This window comes from Alligator mississippiensis, chromosome 10, assembly GCF_030867095.1.
Source record: "Alligator mississippiensis isolate rAllMis1 chromosome 10, rAllMis1, whole genome shotgun sequence".
Lineage (NCBI taxonomy): Eukaryota > Metazoa > Chordata > Crocodylia > Alligatoridae > Alligator > Alligator mississippiensis.
The window spans coordinates 22,795,999-22,820,037 of NC_081833.1; the positions used below are offsets into that span (position 1 = coordinate 22,795,999).

The window sequence follows — 24,039 nt, forward strand, 5'->3', positions numbered from 1 at the left end:
TCAGGTGAAATCTATCGATTTAAAAAAAAAAAAAAAAAAAATCAAATTCTGCCAAGCCTGTACATGGGTTATGTTAGTAACCAACTATAGTTTAAAAAAAAAATCTTGCTCTATGTGTACATAACACCATCTTTCTACTCATATAGCAATAGTATCACATAGTTATTCAGTTTATATTTGCCTGTATACCAGTGCTTCACAACCAGGGTGCCAGTGCTATACAGTGTTAACACTGTTAGGTGCACAAACACGATTTGCACAATAAACCAAGAAGTTTTCAAATAATAATCCATAGTAATCTTAGTTCTTTGTAACAGAAAAATTGCACTATTGTTCTTCTGTAGTCAAAACACAAGTGAAAACTAAGAAGTAGCATTTTCTATGGAATTCCGAGAGTCTAAAAAGATTGCGAACCACTGGTGTGTACATTGCTAAAGAAGCCATGCCTTTTAAGATTGGAAGGGAAGCAATGTTTTTCATTTTGGATTGGAAGCATAAGTTTCTAGTATCTTCTGTAAAACATTTCCTAATCTTAAATGTATTCTTGAATATTTTGAAAATGAAATGAAGCCTTCAAAGTGCCTAGGAAAAATGTTTTTCAGTAAGACTAGTTTAAGATTTTTTTATGTAGGTTTAAAACTATAAAAAAATTTCTCTTTTCAAAGGAGAGAGGGAAAAAGGTCCACTTTTACGAGCTGGTTTATTGGTCTGGCAACACATCTTAAGCATGGCTCCTCCTTAGAATAACAGCCTCTCATTCTTTTACACAGCTATAAACATCTTAAGTTTGTGTCCATACTAAACCGGTTTCATGTACAAAAGGAAGGTGCCTTCTCTTCTGAGATAATGTTTTTATTGTCTTTGACCAAGTGGTGACTTTCAGCAAATGGTTTTTAGATTTAATCACCTATCATTTATAGCACCTTCACAATTTGTAATTAGGCATCCATCAAAAATTATGTAAAACATAAATCACAATAACCAATATACATCTTTCAAAACACATGAAAAAGGTATAGAATGCTTAAGAATAGAAATTGTAAAACTGCATTGGTCTCTCACTAAGGAGAGACCTGACAAAGGGTACCATGATACCCAAAAGCTTGTCTGTGACTATCCCAACCATGCAGTTGGTCCAATAAAAGATATCACCTACAAGAATTCTTCCCTCTCACATATTTCTTGGACCATTACTTCAACCCTACTAGGATTACAAGAATGGTTTTCTTAATTACCATTTTTTTGCATCAGTTTTAAGATCTGTCCCCTACAGCTGACTTCCAGAAGTGCTGAACATAACATGGTTTCTACTGAAGCCCATGAATATCTCAGGCACTCGGTGTACCTGGTAACTGCCCCCTCTTCACTTCTGATATTCCTCTTGCACAGACGGACTATATAAATACCACCGCAGTCTAAGCCAGGTGTACTACAATTGGATATGCTAGGAGTGGGTGTCTTACAGACTTCCGAGTAGTGATTTTCAAAATGGTGTGGAGCTGGGACTTCCTCAGTGGTCAGTGCTCTGCTCCAGTCTGAAGCACTACCGCAGTCAGTACCTGAACTGCCAATACCTCCTCTTGCAAGTAGTCTTGTAGAAACTAATGTGCTTTGTGCCTAAGGTCTGCAGGATGAGACCTCTGATATGGCTAGCGTGCCAGGAGTTAAGCCTTTCCCCTCATACACCCTTCTACAATGGGGTTTGATTTTGTGCCCCATGAAGTCAATGGCAAGCCTCACATTCATACTTTTGTGTGGGAACACACTCATAGAAACCAAAGAAACCCTTATGTAAAAAGGAAAATAGCTTTTCTATGGAATTCTGCTGCCACCTGCATTTTTGTCTGAGCGGGCAAATATTCTGTTTCTCAGATAAGATTTTTTTTTTAAGCAGGAAGATTCTGCAGGTTCCTTTTCAAATTAAACGTCTGAGCAAGAGTGTTTGAGGAAGATGAACAAAAAAGCTAAAAGAAGGGGGAGCAGCCTCCCAAGTCACTATGAGGGGCAATGAAGTGAGGAGAAAGAGAGAGCCTCTATTCTTGCTTCCTCTATGGCAGGGTCTGAGGCTTCAAAGATCTGTCAGAGATAAAAGGTCAGCAGTGTCACCACGCTGCCACTTCCTCAAGATGTGTGTCAGCAGCTCGCTGGTAGATGAGCCCTCAAAGGTTGCTCCTTGTGATGGGTATCTCAGAAGCTGCAGCATGAGGTGAGAGGATGCCTGTCAGCACCAAACTTGGATGAGGTATGAAGCGTCCTCCAAAGTTTTCTCTCTCATCCTTGCTCCTGCAAAGGGTTTTTCATGCTCACTGTGCTGGAAAATGGCCCCCATTGTCCTATTCATGCTGTGGGTTTATTAATGGATGGAAAGCTGTATTTCCTCCCACTCTATTTCTCTGCTCAAACCAATAAATCACCGTGACAGGGGTTTGCTATTACTTAACACTGTGCATTGTTTAGCCGGTAGGGGAGGAGGGCAATTCTGGCTGATATTGCTGCATACTGGAGATCTTCTCTTTTAAAAATGTTATTAATATTCAGCATATAAACAAGGGAAACATACTGTAATGATTGCACAGGCAATTCATCAATTCCAGCTTGTCAATGCAATTATCAGACATACACCAGCTCTGATATAATGAAGGTCCCCCGCCCAAATTCCATTACATTTCCAGATGAGGAGAACAGAGAGATGGATGTGCCTCCATTTGTCACATAGATAATGACTAATACCTCTTCATTATGATGGGTTGGGATTTATGCACATGATTGACTCTCTAAACATCTAGATGAGGATGTAATGAACACTTTGGAGATGAGCTTAAATGCAGACCCATTAGTTGGGGTATTTTTATATATTTCAAGGGAAGCAGTTGACACCGAAAGTTAGATTTTGTGTTTAAACAGGAGAAAGTCTCTGAATGTTTCAAGAGGGACACGTAAGAAATATATATATATATTTATTTGAACTATCCTTGAAAACAGGGTTGGGACTCTTTTGCATTCGTTCAAACACTTCCCTGCGGTGTTTGCAATCTGAATATTGCTGCACTGAACGGAACTCCAGAAAGCAGAGGGAATGTGGCAGTGCCATGCTCATTCCTCAAAAAGGGGAGAATAGCAAAACACAGTGATGCTTGGAAGTTTTTAAATGACTTCCATCTCTGCTAATCAGAGAATTTAATAGCAAGGATAAGTAAGGCCCCCCCTCTACATGTTGCATGTGTTGGGCAATTAACTGGTTAATTGTGCAATTACCTTGGGACCTGCCACACAGTGCAAAGTACTTAACACGCCATAAAAAGTTCCAACCAGCTATAAAGTTAGACCACGAAAATGTGTATTAACTTCATAGCTGGTTGCTATCAAGCTTTAATTTGCACATGTAAAAGAAGCACAATCAGCTGGGTCTGGGAGTCCTGCAACAAAGGTGACTCTCAGTCCCAGCAGCTGCCAACTCTGGGTCCTGCAACTCCAGGTCTTGCCAGCCATAGGGTATGTTGGTGATCTCTCAGCCCCCGGGGTGAGACCCCAGGGCTGGGAGATCACAGCTGCTGCAGTCTTCCAGCCTTGGGGGTTTTCCACACCCCCAGGGCTGCGAGATTGCAGCAGTTCTGATCTTCCAGCCCCAGGGGTTTCGCACCTCCCCAAGGCTGGGAGATCGTGGCTGCTGTCTCTCTCAGAGTGCATGGAGTGCTGCCCATGTGGCTTGGAGCCCTTCAATGGACAGAGCTCCAAGCCTCAGGAGCTTAGTTCTTGCCAGTGTAAGGGGAGCCTTGGACTGTGTGGATCATGCATTAGACCAGGGGTGGGCAAAATGCGGGCCATAGACAAGATCTGGCCTGCCAACTGATTGGATCCAGCCTGTGGGGGAGCCCACCAACTGATTGGATCCAGCCTGTGGGGGAGCCCACCAACTGATTGGATCTGGCCTGCGGCTGCCCCGCAGCATTCTGCATGGGGCTGAGTGCCTGCATTCCTGCCTGTGCCCACCGGCCCCAGTCCGAGCCAGTGCAAACAGCTTACTGGTGGGGTTGCTGGTGCAGCTGCAGCTGCCTGCGTGCTGCTTAGCTCCCCTTTTCTGCAGTGCAAGCGGCCAAGTGGGTGGAAGGCAGCCAGGACCCAGCCAGGAGCTGGGGCTGGAGCCAGAGCCCAGTGGGCTGGGGCAGGATCCACCAGGCGGAAGCTTCCTCTCTGCCTGGAGCCCTGCAGCAGTAGTGAGAGGAGGAGCCACAGCTGAAGGTGAGGGCAGCTGAGCAGCACCCAGGCGGCTGCTGCTGTGTTGAGAGCAGCCCCAGCAGTAAGCTGTGCGCACTGGCCAGGGCTACACTGGCAGGTGTGGGCTGAGGTGCAGTGTGGGCTGAGGTGCAGTGTGTGCTGTGCTGTTTTGGGTGGGGTTCAGCACCACGAGGAATGCTGAGGGGACAGCTGTGGACCGCACCGCCCAGGTGAGCTCTGCTGTATGCACCCCTTGTCCCCTCCCTGCCCTCACCCTTGGTCAGTTCCCGGGATCTAGCACCCAGGTAACCCACCCACACACCTTGGGCATGCATGTGCCCCTCCTCCCATGCCCCTCCCCACATATCCCACAGACCCCCCCACAGGGCAGGGGTATGCTCTGCCTTGGGCCCTGCCCCTGCGCTGTCACCACCCTATGACCCTTCCCTGTGATCCTGGCCTCGCCCACTTGTCCCGCTCCTGACCATTGTTCCTCACTTGTCCTGCTCCTGAGCAGCACAGTCCCATCCCACATAGGGAAAGTCGAGTTGCTGTGGGAGGCAGGCGGGGTGTTGACCCAGCCCGCTACAACTTATCAAAACTCTCTATGTGGTCCCCAGACCCAAATAACTGCCCACCCCTAAATTAGATCCTTTTGTGCTTTTACCTGCACGTGTAGAGGGACCCAAAATCATGTAACATAGAGCCTTATCTTCTTATTTTATCCAAGGGTAAATTGGGAATAAGCTCAACTGATTCCATATGTAATGTGAATGTAACCTATGTAATAGCAGGAGGAACCAGGAGGGCAGTCTGCAGAGTTGTGTTGACTATTAATTTGGACTACAACTCCCAGAAACCCCCAAGTTTGAGGCTGGAGTAAGGGGAAGGGAAGAAAGCATGCCCCTGAAACCTGGTCAGCTCTATGCAACGGAGTGGACAGCAGAGCTGATCTCACTGTCTCGGTTAGCTAGGACTGTGGCCTGAAAGAGCTGGACTCAGACTTGGGGGCAGCTGCTGACTGCTGTTTCAGTGCTTTAGGGACTAAAGGCTTGTTTGGGGACAACGCCAAAGGTTGGGAGGGAAATGAAGGTGCTGAGTATACGTTACTGGAGTGTTCATGTTTCTTTACCATTTACCTGTTCCCTCCTTTTGGCCCATTGGCTTGTGACTCTAACCCCTATGATTCTCTGTATAAAATTGGAAACTCCCCCCTGCTGCTTGTGACAGTTTCTGGGGCTGCAGCTTTGGCGCACACAGAATTAAGGGAATTGGACTTGATTTTTTTTTTAATCATGTGTGTCATGTTAATCAGTTAAAATTCACTTGCCTGCAGAGGAACAAGGTAAAGTTTTGCTTGCTTTTAAGACATCAGCCCTACAAACTTCTGCACCTAAATAGCTTCAGTGGTTCAACAGGATAATATTTGTGTGTAAGATTAAGAATGTGTGTTCACAGTGTTGGTTTTAGTCCTTGAAATATGACTTAAATTGGAATTAAATGCTGCTTAGACCCTCACATCGCTCTGTGTATGTGGGGATTTTTATCTCACATGAGCAGGAACAGAGTGTAATACCTTTCTGACAGTTGGATGTTATTGTTACCATTGCTGGAGAATATGCAAATCTAGGGAAGAGGTCAGGTCATTCTTGACTATAGGTGGTTTGAAAATTTCTGAATTTTGATTTTTGTAGACAGAAGGGGAATTTCTGTGACAATTTCAACATACCACTTTCATGTTAAGTCTCATGGCTTTTGTCTGTTACCAGTTACAGTTTGGTCTCCAATGATCTAAAATCAAGTGACATAATTTAAATTATCTTTTATAGTAACCTGCATCTTTTTCTCTTTGCATCTGATATCTTAAAGTTATGGGCAACCCAGAATTGTGCCTGGTTTTTCACTTTGAGGATGTAGGATTATATGTGAGTTTTGATAACCTTACGTTGACATGTTCAGTCTTTGAAATATGTAAGTTGGTCAAGAACGAGGTCATTATATTCCCCTCTTCCTGATTTTTTTTTTTTTTTTCATTATGACTCCCAAATCTGTCCCTCTCTGTTGAGAACTCAAGCTATTTTAGAGATGTGACTTACCTGGCAACTTAAGTCTTGCCTTTCTTATTTGCATGAAACAAGTCTGCTGGAGTTCCTCATTCATTCTGAGTTGCCTTATTCAATGAGTGCATCCACTAGCTCTTTAACTCTCTTATCTACAAAGTGCTTCTGTTGGCTTCGTGAACCTTCTTCATGACATTGTGAACTTCTGCTGGATTGCATTGAAGCCTCCTATTTTCTGAAAAGAATTAATCTGATGACCTTTTCCCTTTTCTGATATTCTTCAGTCTCCTCAGATCACATGGCAGCTTGGAAGAGTTTACAGTGCCCCTTTTCCAAGACAGGTAGTGATGGATATTTTTCCTTTGGTCTGGTAACCAACACTTCTCACAAGTTTGCTTCTCTCCTGCTTCATACCTTGGTCTTGTTGCTTTTAACTGGACAATGAATGTGTTAAAAGAAAAAATACCCAACAAAGCCAGCAATCTTTTTTGATTTTGTTGTATTTTATACTTGCTAGTGCAAAATGATAACATGCAGTGAAAGGCAGTGCAGAATATAGTTGAGGTCTATCCTGTTACCTTATTTAATAATAGCATTACTGCTTTCTGTAATTTGTCCTCTTGCAAACACATTCAAGTGTTTTGTTCCATTCTAGGTGGGGTTTATGGAACTATGAAGTGTTTGACTGAATGTAATGATGGTGGGATGGGTGGATGGATTGATGGAGGATGAATGAACAGGCGAGGGCAAGGTCTAAAAGTGTATTAGTTTGAGGTGGGTGCATTCCTACAATGAAACCTATGACATGTCTGGAATACATTACACACCATGCTGGCTCTTAATATTGTATTTTCCATGTAACACAAAAAAAGAAAAATGGAATGTTTTATACATCTAAAAACAATTGCTGGTGTTTTCATCTCTCTCTGACTGAAAAGCCAAGTTGCCTTAGTTACCATGAGTCCAGCTTTAAAGGATGTTGAAAGAGAAGAAAATGAAACATCTTAAAATAATTCAGAATGAATCTTCCAATCTCTTTTAGGATCTTCCAGGACCAGAAGCAAACATTTCTTAAGGTCTCCTCCAAAGATCTTGCTTTAGATTTGAAGGGTCCTCAAATTTCAGAGCATTAACCTGTCACTGATGTAGGACTGGGTGGTCCTGGATTGTACTTAGTCCTGGACTTTCTGCTGGTGTTACTTGAGATGTGGGGAGAAAATATTTGTCTTTTTTTTTTTTTTTTTTTTTAAAGATAAAGTGCCTTGGAGCTGCTCAGACATTTGGGAGTGTCAGAATCCCTGCACAGCTGGCTTCGCAGGCATAAAGAAATGAAAAGTGGAGTTTATTGAATGGGTACCATCACTACATTCTGTGTGTCACTGTGCAGGCTGGGCTGTTCACAAAGAACTGATTGCAGACTCTGGAGCTTATGTTATATTAATATTCTTTGTCGCCGCCGAGAGCCGCGGCGCGGAGTTCGGGGCCTTAGGAGCCCTAGTCGGCGGGCGGGTACTCGTGACGCTTGGAGTGGAATCAGGTACTCAAGCGTTTTGATTGAACAAAAAGATTGTTTACTTACACTGCTCGTACAGTGCAGGTCAGAAGCTTGCTTCGATTACCGTTGTAAACAAAACTTGGGTCGGGCAGAAATTACAGAGTTCGTTTGGTCGGTCTGCAGAGGTATTCGGTTTGGGAGTTCGTGTTGTTGGTTTACGTCTCGGGTGGGGGTGTGCTAGGCCCCCTTGGGTCGGTGACGGGAAGCGATTAGAGGTTGATCAGGCCCCTAAGTTCTTCTCTAAGATGCACGTGGAGTTTGCTAGGCTCCACAGTGTGCTCAGAGCTCTCCACCAGATGTATGTGGAGTTCTCCAACTTGGGTGGAAACTGCTCTTAACTTTTATACGGCTAGCAAGCCAATCGCTGGTCGCCATGTAGGAATAATTTAAACTGGCCAATAATAATGTGAATTTGCATATGAGCGGCGGGAACTTTTTTCTAAACTGTAATTTTCCGCTACTGTAGCATTTGGTTACTGGGTTCAGGCATAGTGGAATTTTCCTCCATGACCTAGTTACTGCCACCAGAATGATTGACAGCAAAACTATGCCATAGGTATCAAACCCATGGAGTTTTCCTCTGGGCTATACCAATTCTCCTCTGGGCTATAGGCATCTAATTAATGGGTTCTGACATTCTTCATATATTTCATAGGATTATAGGAAAGTAGGACTGGAAGGGACCTCATGAGGTCCCTAGTACAGCCCCCTGCTCAAGGCATCCCTGACTAAACCAGCCTAGTCAAGTGTCTGTCTAACCTGCTCTTGAAAATTCCCAGGGCTGGAGATTCCATAACTTTTCTAGGTAGCCTGTTCCAGTGCTTAACCATCCATATTTCCCTCTTTTCACTTTTCTTCAGCAAGTGCCCCTTCCTTGGAGCAGAAGTACTAAGAGAGCACACTAACAGAACAAATTGTCTTCAACTTAATGCAATTTGGGAAAACGAGTTTTTTTTTTTTTCTGCTCTAAAATGCATGCCCTATTAACTGATGAAAATAAGAACCCATGTGTATGTTTGGTATAATCAACTGTGTGTTTAAAATACATTCCTCAAGTTTCACCATGTTATTTTTAGGTATGACGCACCCACCACTGCAACAACCAGTTATTTTTGCTAGGGAGTATATCAGTCACATTATGACATCGTCAACTAACAAAATAAATAGCAGCTAAATGTATATAGAAAATGAGAGAAGAGAACATAGCAGCTGGGACATCAGAGCAAGTGAGCTGAGATGCTCTGGAGGAGCTGGAGTAGTGCAAAACCTTTGTATTGTTTTGGGCAATGAAAGATTGGAGTTTTGGCTTGGTGATGTCTTGTACTTACCCACTCACTAGGGTCTCACTGAGTAACTTCTCTGTTATTGCAGTGTCTAGTAACTAGTATTCATCATTCATAGTTTATTATTATTATTATTATTAGTATTATTATTATTATTATTATTATACAAGAAAGGAATTGCAGTTGGGAGGGGGAGCTGTGCGGTGTGACACACTACTACTGACCTGTAGTAGTGTGTCACCTGTATGATACTTTTACAGTTATACAAATATCTGTACTCTTAATGACTAATATAGAGGGTGTTCCAATTTGTATAGTACAGGTATGCTTTTCTTTGTCATCTTACAACATGTAAATCCCTGGGATCTGATGATCAGCTAAGGGATGTTAATGGCCAGCAGTAACACAGGGATTTACAAATACTGGCTTCAGTCTTCTGCCATTCAAATCCCTGTGCCTCTAAAAGACTGCTGCTGTTAAGCTTCACATTTATGTCTGCAGAAAGGCCAATCAATAAGCAACTTCTCTGTGCAACTTCCTTTTGCTTCCCACTCCTCAGTTCCTGCCCTGTCTTGCTTCCTTTTCAGCTAACCTGTGCATTGAATGTGGCTGTAATGCAGCATGCTCTACTTGGTGATAGCTGTTTCAGTCTGGGAGCATGTAGCACGGAAGAGAGGAGCTCAATCCAGGGGTCTGATACTTAAGGGTTAGAAAACTTGCTAGAACTGAGGAAAGAGGCAGGGTGCACACAGTACAGCTGTGACTTACCAGCTGTGAACAGAATGATTAATTGTGATTAATGATGATTAATCTTCTCATTGAAAATTAATTAATTAATTATTTAAAATCCACTTATTCTTAAAATATGTATCTCTCTGATAATTTTTTTTATCCTGGCTGTTAATTGAGTGCCTGTTTCACATCACACCATCCGTTCTCTATAGTGAAGGCCAGATTTTGATCTGTTAAAATGGTGGGCATGTGTGGAAAGCATGTGTTCATGTCAGTGCACTCCAGTTTTACATTATAACTCAGGGGTGGGCAAAATGTGGCCTGCGGGTGGGATGCGGCCCGCCAGGCCATTCTGTGCGGCCCACGGGGCTCCTAAAAAATTTAGAAAATTAACATACATCTGCCCCTGGCTGCCTGTCATGTGGCCCTCGATGGCTTGCCAAAACTCAGCAAGCAGCCCTCCACCCAAAATAATTGCCCGCCCCTGCTATAACTGCAAAGAGCCTTTGGGCTGGACCGGCGGGGCCTTCTTTGCCAGTTAAAGGCCAGTATGCCACTTGTTATGGCTGATGTCCTCACAGTAGGATGTGAAGGAGACTGGCTTGGTTCCTTGGTGTTCCTTTTTACAAAGGTGTATTTCACCCAAGGGCTAAAATGAAGTATGCGTGTACAACTCTAATGCTGGAAATTTGGAACCTTCTGAGACCTGAAAACTTAAATTTCTTTTAACATAATGCTTTAAAGACAGGGTGCTAAACCCCCAGCCTGTGGGCTAGATCTAGGCCCTGGAGTCATGTTGTCTGGCCCATAGGGGCTCCCAGGGGCCTGAAAATTTGGCAGTCAGGGAGGAGGAGCATCTATTGTCACTCCCCTGCTGCCAAAATGTTTGACTTGTGGGGAGCCCTGGGAGACAGATAGCATACTGGATCCACGTGCGGAGGTGGCCTGAGGTCCCATCTGGGGACACAAGTCCAGTCCTGGGCACAATGCAGGGCTGAGGGAGGTAGTACAGAGCCCAATCCTGGCTCGTGGGATTCGATCCAGCCCTCAGACTGGGCCCAAGCCATTCAGTTGGCCCTTGCAAGGAAAAAGTTAAGCATGACTGCTCTAAATAGAATAAAACAACATGAAGTTTTAGTAATGTGGAGGTGACTGGAGTTAGTTGTGAAAACAGCTCCCTGCACCTCTCCCCCAATTGCCCCTCAACCACCGTTCATTGGTGTTCAGTGGGCCAGCACCTCGCAAACGAGAATGTGGCCTCTGGAGTGCTTTGATCAGAGACGTGACAGCCACGACTCCCCAAGTTCTCTGTGAACGTTCTTCCAGATCTTTGTGGTTCCTCCGAAGGGGAGGAGAGGAGGGTATAAGGGCTTCAGGCTGCAATTAATGTTCCCATCTCTAATGGGCTTGATGATACTACTTGGCCCCCCCAAAAGTATTTTGAGGCTTCAGTAATTCATGTGTTTAAATCCTTCTGGCCTGGTCAGTGCCTAGATTTTTACCAGTATAACTGTCCAGGTGTGGATACATGTTTTAGCTAATATAAGGCAGGGCAGGGTGGCACCTTAAAGACTAACTCAGAGCCATAAGCTTTTGTAGATGATGGCCTACTTTATCAGATGTAGTTAATCTGACAGAGTGAATTAATGTTCTTGGTTAACATGATTATATGGGTGTAATTCTTCCCCATGCTATGCACACAGTGCCACCAGTAAAAAAAATGACTGATTTAGCTTGTTGTCCTGCTCACAGAGAAACAAGTTATGCCAGTGTCATTGTTCTGGTGTAAATGACGCCATGTCAGGGATGGGTTGTTTTGTTTTCACTATACCAGCCTGGCTAAATCTCACTACTGCTTTTGTTTGTAGCTGAGGCTTAAAATAGTTGGCTGAAAATGGAAAATGTGCTGCTGCTGACTGTTGGCCCTTTCCCCTGCCTCAGCTGGGCTACAGAAGTGTTCAGCAAGGAGAAGCTGATTTTTAAGTAACTAAGGCCCCCATTCTCCATATCCATTCTTCTTCAAGATCGGGTGTTCCTCACAACTAGATCCTTGCGCCAGTCCTATGGTGTCCAGGGCACTTGAACGTGCAGTGCATGTGGTTCCACTGTGGCAGAGGGGCATTCTGGGAGCCCACCACCGTGTCTCTGTCTACAATGTACTGTGAATTTTGCCAGGTTTTTTTTTCCCCCCTGAATATATGAGGGAATTCTGCTGGAGGAAGAGTGCTGGGTCGTGGGAAGAAGGGGCCAGTGAATTGTAATGGAATGGCTGGCGTGGGCTGTTGCTGCTCTGAAATGTCAGTAGTGTTGGTTCTACCTCTCCTATACAGCCTGGAGAGATGGAGCTGGGTTCTTCCCCTACTGTCCTCACTGAGAGCTGCAGTGCAGCCCACACTTTGACACCTTAGATTTGTTCCTTAGAGATTTGCTGCTCCAGGAGAAAACACATTCAAGAACTGAATCTAATCTAATGCCAAGGTCATCACTGGAGAATCCGAGCAGCTAATCTGCTGCATTAAGTTAGTAATAGTTTCCCAAGGGAAGTGGTGGAAGCCCAGTGCTCCAGACATGTAAAATTAGGCTAGACAAAGCCCTTGAGAAGAGTTAGCAGTAAAAACCCTGTCTGAGATGGCTGGGCTGGATTTCAAATTCTCCTGTACTTTATATCGTCTTGGAGTCTCTTACTTACAACCAGAATCTGAGGACCAGGTCCTCAACTGACTTTTATGAAGTCAATAAAGAAGTGTCCACTTTTAGCAGCTGACAATCTGGTCCCTTTAACTCAGCTGGTGAGCAATATTTGTGAAGTACAGCTGAGCTAGACTGCAGTGTGGGTACTAGTTTCATCCTTTGCGGTGCCCTGACCTCTGTTTCTTTATTATCATATATTCTCTTCTCCATTTGTTTTTTCTCTCCCTTCATTTAACCAAGCTGTTTCCTTTCCCTCTTTGCCTTTGATTCCTCTCCAGTGTTGGCCATCAGTTACAGCTCAGCAAGCAGTCCCACCCTGGTCTGTGCAGAAATCTTGGTTCTTTGTATCTGGTGTCTCTCTCATTTGGACATTTCCCTGTTGTATCAGACATATCTGCATGGCTGATGGTCAGAGGATTGAGAATTTCCCTGTCGAGGCATGGTTTTGTAAACCTGAGCATGTTCATTCCCATCATGTTGGTATGTATTAAGCCAGTAATTTGTCACCTAAAATATTTGAGGAATAGTTTGGCTCTCGTTTAGGTTTCTGCTCTTTTCCTTATGCTTCTTTACTGCTTCAGAAATAGCCCTGGGAATCTGAGCCCAATCCAAAGTTGTGATGTGGTGGAGCTATTTTCTTTCTATAGACTCATTTCCATGATGGTACAGTGGTAGCCCTTGAACATTTGGGGAAGGTGGGGGTGGGATGTTTGCATAAAGAATCTATCTCCAGCTGCCATGAAGGAGCCAGTTGTTCATACAGACTGCTTTAGCTGCAGACTAGTTTGAGAGATTGACCCCAACAGCTACAAGAGTGAAATAGAAACTAGACAATAGCAGTGCTTTAAGATTATTAGTCCTGTTGGTTTTATCAGTAGTTGTGGGGAATGGGAGGGATTTCTGTATTTTTATTAAATATGTGCAGCTCCATTTCCCCACTTACTTTTGCATTGTTACCTGCTGAAAGGTTTAAGTTCTTTTCTGGGTCTGAGAGAAAGCAATGAAGTAACTGGGCACATCCTTGGTGCCATTGTAGAGTGCAGGTAAATGCTGCCAGGTTATGACTGGAGTTATCTTGGGGCTACAATAGAAGATCAGCAACTTGACCTTTACTTTCTAAAATCTGTTGGCCAAGATGGACAGAACGTGTGAGAACAGTATGATGAGCTTGAGACAAAAACCTGGGATGTGAGCTGAATGAATGCTGCTGCCTAATGTTGCTGTCTGGGTAAGACCAGCAGACCATATCGCTAGCATGCGCATCTGCATAGGGTCTTTTTCTCACCTCACGAGTCTAAAAGCTGTGCTCCAGTTGCCTAATAAATGCTGCTTTTTAAAATCCTGCCCTGTGTGACTGCAGACCTCTTCTGGTTCTATAGCTCCCAGAAGGGTGGGTCAAGCATTTTTGGACCTGCTAATAGAGCCACAGTGAGAAACCCGAGGTGCTGAGGAATTGGTGTCCGAGTAGTGGAGCTATCCAGCTTCACCTAGATAATGAGGGGCCCACAGCTTAGCAATGGGAAGGATTCAGTTCTGGAAAGCGTATAAAGGGTAGAGGCATGGCATGCCCTGTGCATCATTTGGGTTGATCTAATAAAAGATATCAAATTCACCCAAGGAACCTCGTCTACCTGTGCATCTGTGGCATTCATATGAGAGCATCAGCGGTCCTTTCTATCCCTGCAGGGCTCGGCTGGTACTTGGACAAATTCTCTCTGGCAGCAAGAGCTGTGTTAGTTAAAACAGTACATCTTTGGGGGGTGAAATCCAGAACACAGTCGTAGATGCTCCACAGTCCCCTGACACTGTCTAGTATAAGCAGTTCACATTACTTCCAGTTCTGGTTAATGTAGCCACCTCAATGCTGTGCTGTGGTGGGGAGGTCTAACTTGCTCTGCTGTCAGCACAGCTAATTAGTGTGGCTGTGTTCATGCAGTGCTGTGCCCAGGCAAATTAGCTCTCCTGAGGTATCCTGAGCCAGAAGCTGTTCGGGCAGCACCAGGCAATGTTGTCCTTTTTTCCTCATTACATCCGGTAGGACACTGCCTGGTATTGCTCTGAGGCCTGTTTTTCCAAATTAAAGCTGAAAGTCTCATGGAGTAAGTCCTCAGCTGCACTGGGGTATCCCAAAATTCAGGATTGTCCCAGAAATTTTGGGGTGGTTGGTCACTTTTTAGCATTAGTCATTCTGGGAGCCAGAGAGTATGAGGAGGTTCTGCTCATGTCCAACAGCTTCAGGAAAAGAATTGCCTCGTGTTCCAAACCAGATACTATAGGGTAGGGCTGTGCGAAATTTTGCTGGCCGTTTCGACACTGTTTTGACTCATTTGGAGGTCAGAACATCAAAATCGAAATGAAACAAAGGGTGTCAAAACAACTTTGAAACAAAACGAGTCTAGTTAAAATGTTTTGTAAGCCAAAAAGTTTCAACTATAGCACTGGGGATGGGAAGTCAGTCCAGCTAGGCTGACTTCCCATTCTTGGTGCTAGATTGGGCCCGGGGGCAGGGAGTCAGCCTAGATCATGCTAGGGGCAGGAAGTTAGCCCAGCTGGGCTGACTTCCCATCCCCCAAGCTAGATCGCACCAGGGGCGGGAAGTCAGCCCAGCTGCCTAGATTGTGCCGGGGGCGGGGAGTCAACTGAGCTGGGTTGACTCCCCATTCCCCACGCTAGATTGTGCCGAGCGCGGGAAGTCAACCCACCTGGGCTGACTTCCTGCCCCCAGAGCAATCTAGTACGGGGCATGGGAAGTCAACCCAGCTGGGCTGAGTTCCTTTCCCCAGCCCGATGGTCGGGCGAAACAGTGTCAAAACAGCCCCACTGTTTCGACTCAAAATTAAATTTGATACAAAACACTGTTCCGTTCAGACCTCGAAACTGAAGCCAGAACGGAACAGTGCCATTTTGCACAGCCCTATTATAGGGTAGGTTAATTAAAATGTGATTTTCTTTTCTTTCTTTATTTTTTTTAATAGGCATGCTTCTTCTTATGAAACCACTAAACTGTTGGCAAGCTCCTCACACCAATACTAATAAAAGACAGGAAGTGGAGTGTAGAGCAGCGCTAACCAGCTTTTGCTCTTCACATCAGGCCCTCAAAGTCATCTTTTCCACTGGCCCACTATATTTTCATCTGAGGACAGACTTTCCTAACCCTGCAATTGGACCTAGACAGGTTACAGGGGTGGGCAGATGAGAACAGGATGGGTTTCAGTGCGGACAAGTGCAAGGTGCTTCACCTGGGGAGGAAGAACCAGCAGCATACCTACAGGCTGGGGAACTCCCTTCTTGTCAGTGCAGAGGCAGAAAAGGATCTTGGAATCATTGTTGATGCCAAAATGAACATGGGCCGACAGTGTGGGGACCCGGTCAGGAAGGCCAACCACACCTTGTCATGCATCCACAGATGCATCTCGAGCAGGTCCAAGGAGGTGATCCTCCCCCTCTATGTGGCACTGGTCAGGCCACAGTTGGAGTACTGCGTCCAGTTCTGGGCGCCGCACTTCAGGAGAGATGTGGACAGCATTGAGAGGGTTCAGAGGAAGGCCACCCACATGATCAGGACAGCAGGGCAGGTCCTACGAGCGAAGGCTCTGGGAGCTGAACCTGTTCAGCCTCCACAAGAGAAGGCTGAGGGGGGATCTAGTGGCCTGTTACAAACTAGTCGGCGGGGACCAGCAGGCACTGGAGGAGTCCTTGTTCCCCCGAGCACTACCAGGAATGAATAGAAATAATGGTCACAAGCTGGCAGAGGGTAGATTCAGACTAGACATCAGGAGGCGCTACTTCACAGTCAGGGCAGCTAGGACCTGGAACCAGCTTCCAAGAGAAGTGGTGCTGGCTCCTACCCTGGGGGTCTTTAAGAGGAGGTTAGACGAACACCTTGCTGGGGTCGTTTGACCCCAGTACTCTTTCCTGCTATGGCAGGGGGTCGGACTTGATGATCTGCTCAGGTCCCTTCCGACCCTACCAACTATGAAACTATGAAACCCCATCTCTCCCTTTGATAAGAACTTTTTTTCCCCAACTCAGTAGAACAATTCAAAAGAACCTCCCTCCTCTCTCCCTGAGGCTCTTTTTAATCAAATCCTACACCTTTCATTTCTAAAACCTGCTGCGGCTTTTATTTTTCTTCTCAAGAGCTTGAAGTAAAATGATTCCTATGAAAGGGATGAATAGATAACAGGGCTGTCAATTAATAACCGGAAGAGTGGGGGAAGTCTCCCTTTTCTTAAAGTAAAAGATTACATTTTTATTCAGGTTTTATTAGAGGCAAGGATCAAAAGAGTTGGGTGAAGAGAACTGTAATCTAGTCCATCATTTAAGTACTTTTGAAGAGTCATGGCAGACAGGCATTTATGCATAGCTATACCAGTTGGCAGTTTCAGTAATTATGTATGGCTTGCTATTTCCCGCTCCCTCATCAGATTGCACGGAAGGTTTATCGAGGTGAGAATTGGGCAGGTGGGAAGAGGGAGTGGTGTTGGCTCCTGCCAGACAATTGGAGGTAATAATCTCCTCAGGGCCCAGGTAACTCTTCAGAAAGGTGGAATTCATTTGGCCATGTTCAGAGCTGGGAGCGAACAAAGTGGCAGGGGGAGGAAGGATGGGCTGGGTGTGGGACAGAAGCAGAGGAGGAAGAGATGGAGGAGGAGCTAGGCAAGACAGAAGAAAAAAATCTCATCTGCCAAGTATGGCTTAGAAAAAGCAAACGCTTTGTGAGCAAGCAGAAGCGCTGCTATTGTGTGCCTTTGAATGGAGCCATCTCTTCAGTCCTCCCTGCAAATCTCTGCGGCTGTTCTGCTGAGTTTTTTGCATTCTAAAAAATGATTTATACCTTGAAGGCATTAAGTTTGGACCTAGGAGCTTGGGGCTTGGTTTCTAGTTCTGCTACAGGCTCAGTATTTGACCTTTGGTGAGTTATTTAATCTCTCTCTGCATCTGATCCCCTTTGACAGATGGGGAAAATACGCTCTTTGTTTGGATTGTAAACTCTCTGAGGCAGGGCACTCGGTAGTTGTATGGCACACAGCTGAATGAAGACTACATCTTGGTTGAGGCCTCTAAGTCAGTGATTCTCAACCAGTGTGCTCTGGCACCCTGGGCTGCCTTGAGATCCTTTCAAGGGTGCAGTGGGATGCCATGCAGTGTTAGCACTGTTACATGTACAGACATGATTCACAAGATAAACCCAGAAATTTCCAATAGGAATCCATAGTGTTAAAAACATTTTGACCTGTTGTGGTCTTTCTGAGTTCTTTGCAACAGAAAAATGGATCTGTTGTTTTTCCATAGTCAAAAAAACAAGTGAAAACGAAGAGCTTGCATTTTCCTTGGGGTTTATAGAGTCTAGAAATGTTGAGAACCATCAGTATAAGCATTTACAAAATGTACGTAAAGTGTAAGGAGATTTTATTTGTCTCTTTTCCTGCCTGGAACACCAAGTCACCTTCCTCTGGTGCGAGGCTTGCTCGCACAGGGTATTTGTTTGTGGAAGATGGAGTGTCGACAGATATTTGTCACCTCGGCATCCTGAGCTGTATCTGTGGAAGTGCAATTCCTGTTAAGAGAAATTCATGTTCTTTAAAAGGGGGTTAAATGACATCACTGCTGTTATGGGCTCTCAGTCACTCATCAAGTGCACATGGCCTCACAGCTTTACAGGTTTTAAAGTGGAAAAACCTTTCTATTTTGCATTGGAGTAATCGAACGTTTTCTTTTTCAATTTCAGTGCTAAATTTGTCGTATACTGTTCCACAAACTGTATTTTGTTGGGATTTGGGCCTTCGTTTTCCCCTAGACTAGAGTGTCAGTCCACAGTCTCCATCAAAGCACCTGAATTTGGGACAGAAGCAATGGGGAGACAGTTCATTCTTTAGAGACATTTAGTCTTAGGCTTCTAGATAAAGTTGGGTCCTCTGTTGTGCTGTTTTAGTTGTTCTAGGCTTCCCAGCCTTGAGTTGGCTGTATTTCAGTGTCAGAGTGTTTCCCGTGTGTATGGTGAGGTAGTCTAAGGTCTGTTGAGAAGAAATGTGCTCTCTGAAAAGAAATGTGTTTTCTGAAAAGAGAGTAGCAGTAATTCATTCACGTAGCAGTCTGGATATAGGATGCTTCCTACTTGGAGCCTGCCTCTACATTTTCACCATTCATAGGTTCTCACCTTGACTCTGAAGGGATACAAGGAAGATTATCCCTCTGGTACATACTTGCATGAAGCCCTTGCACCAAGCCCTGGAAGTGCCAAGACTCAGGCTCAACTAGTTCCCAAAAAGGAGCTTGTTTCCTGGCTCTGTCATTGGCCACTGGGGATTGGCCAATCAAAATGCTTTGGTAGGAAGCAGCTGGGAGGCAGGCAAGTGGCAGGCTGGTGAGTCAGTTGGGACATGGCCCTGTTAGGCTGTTGGAAACAATGACTAACTCCTACGTGGGACATCCTAAAAACCTGGCCCATAATTAGAAAGGGGATTTTGTATCAGCTACATTTCACTTAATTATGACATGTTTGCTTGTTATCACAGGAGGCAGCCTTTCCAAGCAAGACTGGACCATCCAGTGGCCAACAACAGAAACAGGGAAGGAAAACAACCCTGTGTGCCAACCAGAATCCATGCAGTGGATTAGAACGCACCTTTCCCAGAGCCCCAAAGTGCAGTCCAAATGCATCCAACACTACTGTCACCCAGGTTCAGCCCATGGACCGATGTACACCCACGTGGACAGGCTGACTGTGGAGGGCCACCCAGGGCTTTGCCCCCCAGTAGAATCTGGACATCGCTCTTTGCCGCCATCCCCCCGGCAGCGACATGCTGTTCACACACCTCCACGGACCCCTAACATAGTGACCACGATGACTCCTCCAGGCACGCCGCCAGTGAGGCGGAGAAACAAGCTGAAACCGCCAGGGACTCCTCCCCCATCATCCCGGAAACTGATTCATCTCATCCCCGGATTCACTGCCCTGCACCGGAGCAAATCTCATGAGTTCCAGCTGGGTCACCGAGTGGATGAGGCACACACCCCCAAGTAAGTGAGCTCGGGATGGGGGAAGGGGGGGATGCCAGGCAAGCAGTGTAGGATGGAGTGATGGGCTGTGATCAGGTAGTTAGGTAAGAAAACATGCTGGTAACGTACATCTCCGATCAGTGCTGCCTGTCTAGTGGCTAGAATACCACTGTCCTGAAGTTCTGGTTTCTAATCCTGGTCTGGCTCTGGCTGATCCCATTTTCCTAAGGTGACCATGCCAGCCCCACAGTGTTCTTGAGTGAATGACCACTTGTGGAGCTCTGTGAAATCCTTGGCTGGGAGGTGTTAGAGAAACACTGACTATTGCTAAAAGCTTGACGCCATATGCCAGATATCACTTGTTAAATGCTACATGCTCCAGTCTGTTAAACCTAACCTGGTGCTTAGTCTCCGAGATTAAAGCCCTGTGCTGTGTTGGCTACTGCGGATGTGGGGGTGATGTGTTAATATGGAGGCTCTGGTTGAAATGCTGCTAGAGAGCCTGGTTTAGGTTTCAAGCCAGAAAGGACTGCTGTACAGCCCGTATGCCTAGTACCTTGGGGATGGTACAGGAGGCATGAGGCATTACTACAGGTGACTTGTCCTCACATCAGTAAGAAATAATTTATGGGCTCTGTAGAGAGCTTCATTTAAGCTTTCTCTCTTGGTGATATTTGGCCACCCTTTTGGGGACAGGGAGAGCTGAGTGTATTGGTTAGAAGAGCTGCTGTTTTGGGTGCTGACTTAGTTTCCCAGTCAACTCCAGGATCTCGGGATTGCAAAGTTGTCAACAAATTACTTTGGCTCTGCCCCTTAACCCAGACCAGGGCTTGGTGTCAATTTGTTGTAAAGCTCTGTGGACCCCTGTGGGATGCACCTCTGCCTCTCAGAGCTAGTTACCCAGGAGGCCCTCAACTCTATTTTCCTGCCTGTGAAATGGAACTTAGGATACGTGTCCTGTTTCTCCTGCTAGATCTTAGATCTTAAGGGTGCCACTTATTATTAGTAGTGTTAGGTGTGCCAACACTTACTCATGATTCATAAATAGAGACCTATGTAAATCAATGAGACAAAGGGTTTTTTGCAGCCTGCTCTTGTGTGTAGAGCTGATTTTATGGGCGTTTCATGGTGGCCCCACCCCTTGGTGGTGATTGGTGGAAAGGCCCCACCCCTTGGTGCTGATTGGCAGAGAGGCCCTAGCAGAGGGAGGTGACATGAGGGGGCAGCTGCCATATTGATTGCTGGCTGCCCTTTGACGCTGATTGGCAGAGAGGCCTGGGGGATGGAGGGAGGAAAGACCATGGGGCAGCCACCATCTTAGCTGCTGCCCTTTGTGCCACTCCACCAGCAGGTGCCTTCTCCTTTCACCAGTGAGGACCACTGGCTCCCACTAGGGAGCAAGCATTTTATTTTTATAATTTTTTTTTATTGATTTTTTGCAGATTTTGTGGACAATCTCAGATTTCATGGTTTCCACGAAACCACTAATTAAGCAGGTCCCTATTCATAAGATGAACCCAGAGATTTCAAATAGGAATTTGTTCAAGTGGGAAAACACTCTGACCCGCTGTGTCTTTCTGAGTTCTGTGCAACAGAAGAATTGTTCTTTCATTTTTCTGTAGTCAAAAAGTGAGCGACAACTAAGAGCTGGCATTTTCTGAAGAGATGCTTTGAGTCTAACAGGGCATACCTTGAGTCTAACAAAGGGTGCCTTAAGTCTAAAAATGTTGAGAACTCCTGCCTGAGAGAGAGGGAAAACATTTTATACGAGATCAAAATTTGGATAAAGTTTTTTTTGTTTTGTTTTTTAAACTATTCCCATTTTATCTTCTGTTGATCATATGACCTGTAGGTCACGTCTTTTCGCCCCATGCCCTGATCATTTCTGATGCTGGAAGAACTTCAGAATCAGAAAAAAATTAAGTCAAAATGACAGTAGGGCAGAGAAACTGAAAAGTAGCCTCTTAATACTGCAGAACTATGCAATTTTTTGGTTTCTCACCATCCCAATAATTATAAGCAGTGTTAGAACAACATTGCTGTGGCCTATTCCCTGGGGCTGGCGACAGCAGCTTTCGCTGTCTGCTCTATGTGCTTAGCTAGTGATTATCCATGGTGTTTTTCTTACTGAGAGGATCCCAGGAGTTCAAAGGATCCTGGCTTTTCTTAGCTGTCAAGGCATTCTGAAAGGTGTATGCTATGAGTTTCAAAGGTAAAGCCATGGCAAGAGTGTGGAAAGATGTAGGCTGTGGTGTGGAAATGAGGTCCATTTTCAGCTCATTATTTTACAACTAGCAGTAGAGTTTGCACCCAGAGTAACCTGGCACTCTCAATTCTTTGCCAGTGGCAACTCCTGGCTCTTTTGGAACAGGCAGCCAGCTCTCCTTATGTCCTTGTTCTCTTCCCTGGCGAGACTGATGCTGGCCTTTTGCTAAGAAAGTTGCTGTTGACTTTCAGATATAACAGCATAGTTCCCCATCATAGTCCTCCAATTATTTGTGCATCTAAGCTAGGGGAATTATACCCTTTCCCCCACTCCCTTTCTTAACTTTTGGGTTCACCTAATTTTTTTGGCCTCCTTCATCCTGTGGATCCTCAGCCAGCAGGGGGTGCTGTCATGCTGGAAAATGCCATTGTTTTATCCTTTGTGACGATTCCTCAGCTCCAGCTTCTGCAACTGGATAAAGTCTGTTTATAAACAGAGTGGCTTTAGGGGGAATGCAATCTGTATCTTGGCCAGGCTCCTGGTCTGGTCTGGGGTCCTACTATATTAGCAGCTGTGAACCTGACTGTTTGTGTATTAAGGCAGGGCTGTCCAAATGGCAGCCTATTTGCCTCATGCAAGGGGTAGATTTGTGATCCCCAGGCTCCTACATGGTCACTGCTCCCCTCATTGCTTCTTACATTGCTCTTTAGGCTTTCCCTCCATTCTCTGGCTTCTGCTTCCTGCCCCTGCTCCAGGCTACATGTCACAACCTGCTGTACCTGGGGGACCATGGTCCAGAATGCCTCCGTGGTATGGTATTGGGGCACCCACTCTGGGGAACTGCAGGTGGGGCCAGTTGTCTGCACAATGCAGTGCAGTGGAGGAAGACTGCATGGCATGTGGCTGGCGTGGCCCATGGCTTCCACTACTGTGGCTTGTGTGACTTGGAGCCCCTGGCCACTTAGAAGCTGGACAGCCTTGTATTAATGCATAAGGGCCTGATACTGAACCGCTGAATAAAGATACCAGGCTTATAAACGGGGAGTTTTGCAGGCTTATCAGCGTAGCTGAGCTCTGCCCTGGTGTTGTGGGGCACGCCTGTACAATGTTTGGGCAGCCATATCCTGAACTGCGCTTGAAACAGGTCATTCCTGTAAAGAAATTATCATCCTGATGATGAAAGCTCCAGAAAGGAGGAAAGTGCTACAGACTGCTAAAAGGCTTTGCTGTTCTAGATGTGGGAGGCACCTGTATAGTATGACAGGGGCTGGCAGGATGAAACCTGAGGATAAGTATCTCCCTGTATGTACAAACAAGGTTCCTTGGGTGAATCTGATATCTTTTATTAGACCAACCCAAATAGTTGGAAAATAATTATTAAGCAAGCTTTCAGGTTCAAAAACCCTTCGTCAGGCTAAGGAAGTTTCAGCAGTTGGTGTGTGCTCTTCCTGGTGCAGCTGGTGTGTGCTCTTACCCGAAAGCTTGCTTAATAATTATTTTCCAACTATTTGGGTTGGTCTAATAAAAGATATCAGATTCACCCAAGGAACCTTGTCTGCCTATGTCTTTAGACCAACACGGCTACAACCTACATCCCTGTATGTACTGTACCCTAATAGCCTATGGGGGGAAGTAACATCTCACAGATGGGCACCTTGTTTTCTGTGTGATTAGAGCAGCCTTGATATGGGCTGGCTGGTTCTGTTCTGGTATAGGGAAGCAGAGAGCTTTTGGCTCTTTTCTATTGTTTCTCCCTCCCTTCGTCTGCTTGGCCCTGTTCTCAGGCTCAGTGCATCCAATTAGCTCCAGTTGAGGAATACAAAGGGTTAAAGCTTTTCTCTGAAGGAAAGGGAACAATGAGCAAGGACAGAGGGAGCCTGCAGGGAAAATTTAGGAGCAGCCAAACTCAGGAGCAAGCCTTGGCTGAGGTTCAGGCTTTATTGTGGGGCATTTGTTCAAAATAAAGGTGAGTTGACTGCATCCAGTGTTCAGGCACTCCACTGCATGGTGGAAATGCCATCTGCTAGCAGGGATGGACCAAGGCTCCCAGTCAAAACGCCCCTTAACTTTGCTGCCCTTTGTATCTGAATGCAAAACGTGTCAGTCTTATCCCCCCCGCCTCCTTGAGGTCCCAACTTGAGACCTATAATTGCAGTGCTGGAGCTTAGCGCTATGACATAAATATCTAATCCAGGGCAATGCAGTAGTCTTTCTTTTCTTGAACAAGAGCTTATTTATTCCTAATGAATAGAAACAGAGTGCATTACCCAATCTTCATCGTTCTTTGTATATACT

The 24,039-nt window shown here is 45.4% G+C and overlaps 1 protein-coding gene across 3 annotated transcripts in view; it reads left to right on the forward strand.

Moving 5' to 3' along the window:
* KSR2 (kinase suppressor of ras 2) overlaps positions 1 to 24,039 on the forward strand; it is a 317,481-nt gene that overhangs the window by 64,233 nt on the left and 229,209 nt on the right. For all 3 annotated transcript variants that reach the window (XM_059713555.1, XM_059713556.1, XM_059713557.1), the window contains exon 4: positions 19,055 to 19,559. In XM_059713555.1, the coding sequence (XP_059569538.1) occupies positions 19,055 to 19,559 (505 nt within the window). The remainder of the gene's footprint in view (positions 1 to 19,054; positions 19,560 to 24,039) is intronic.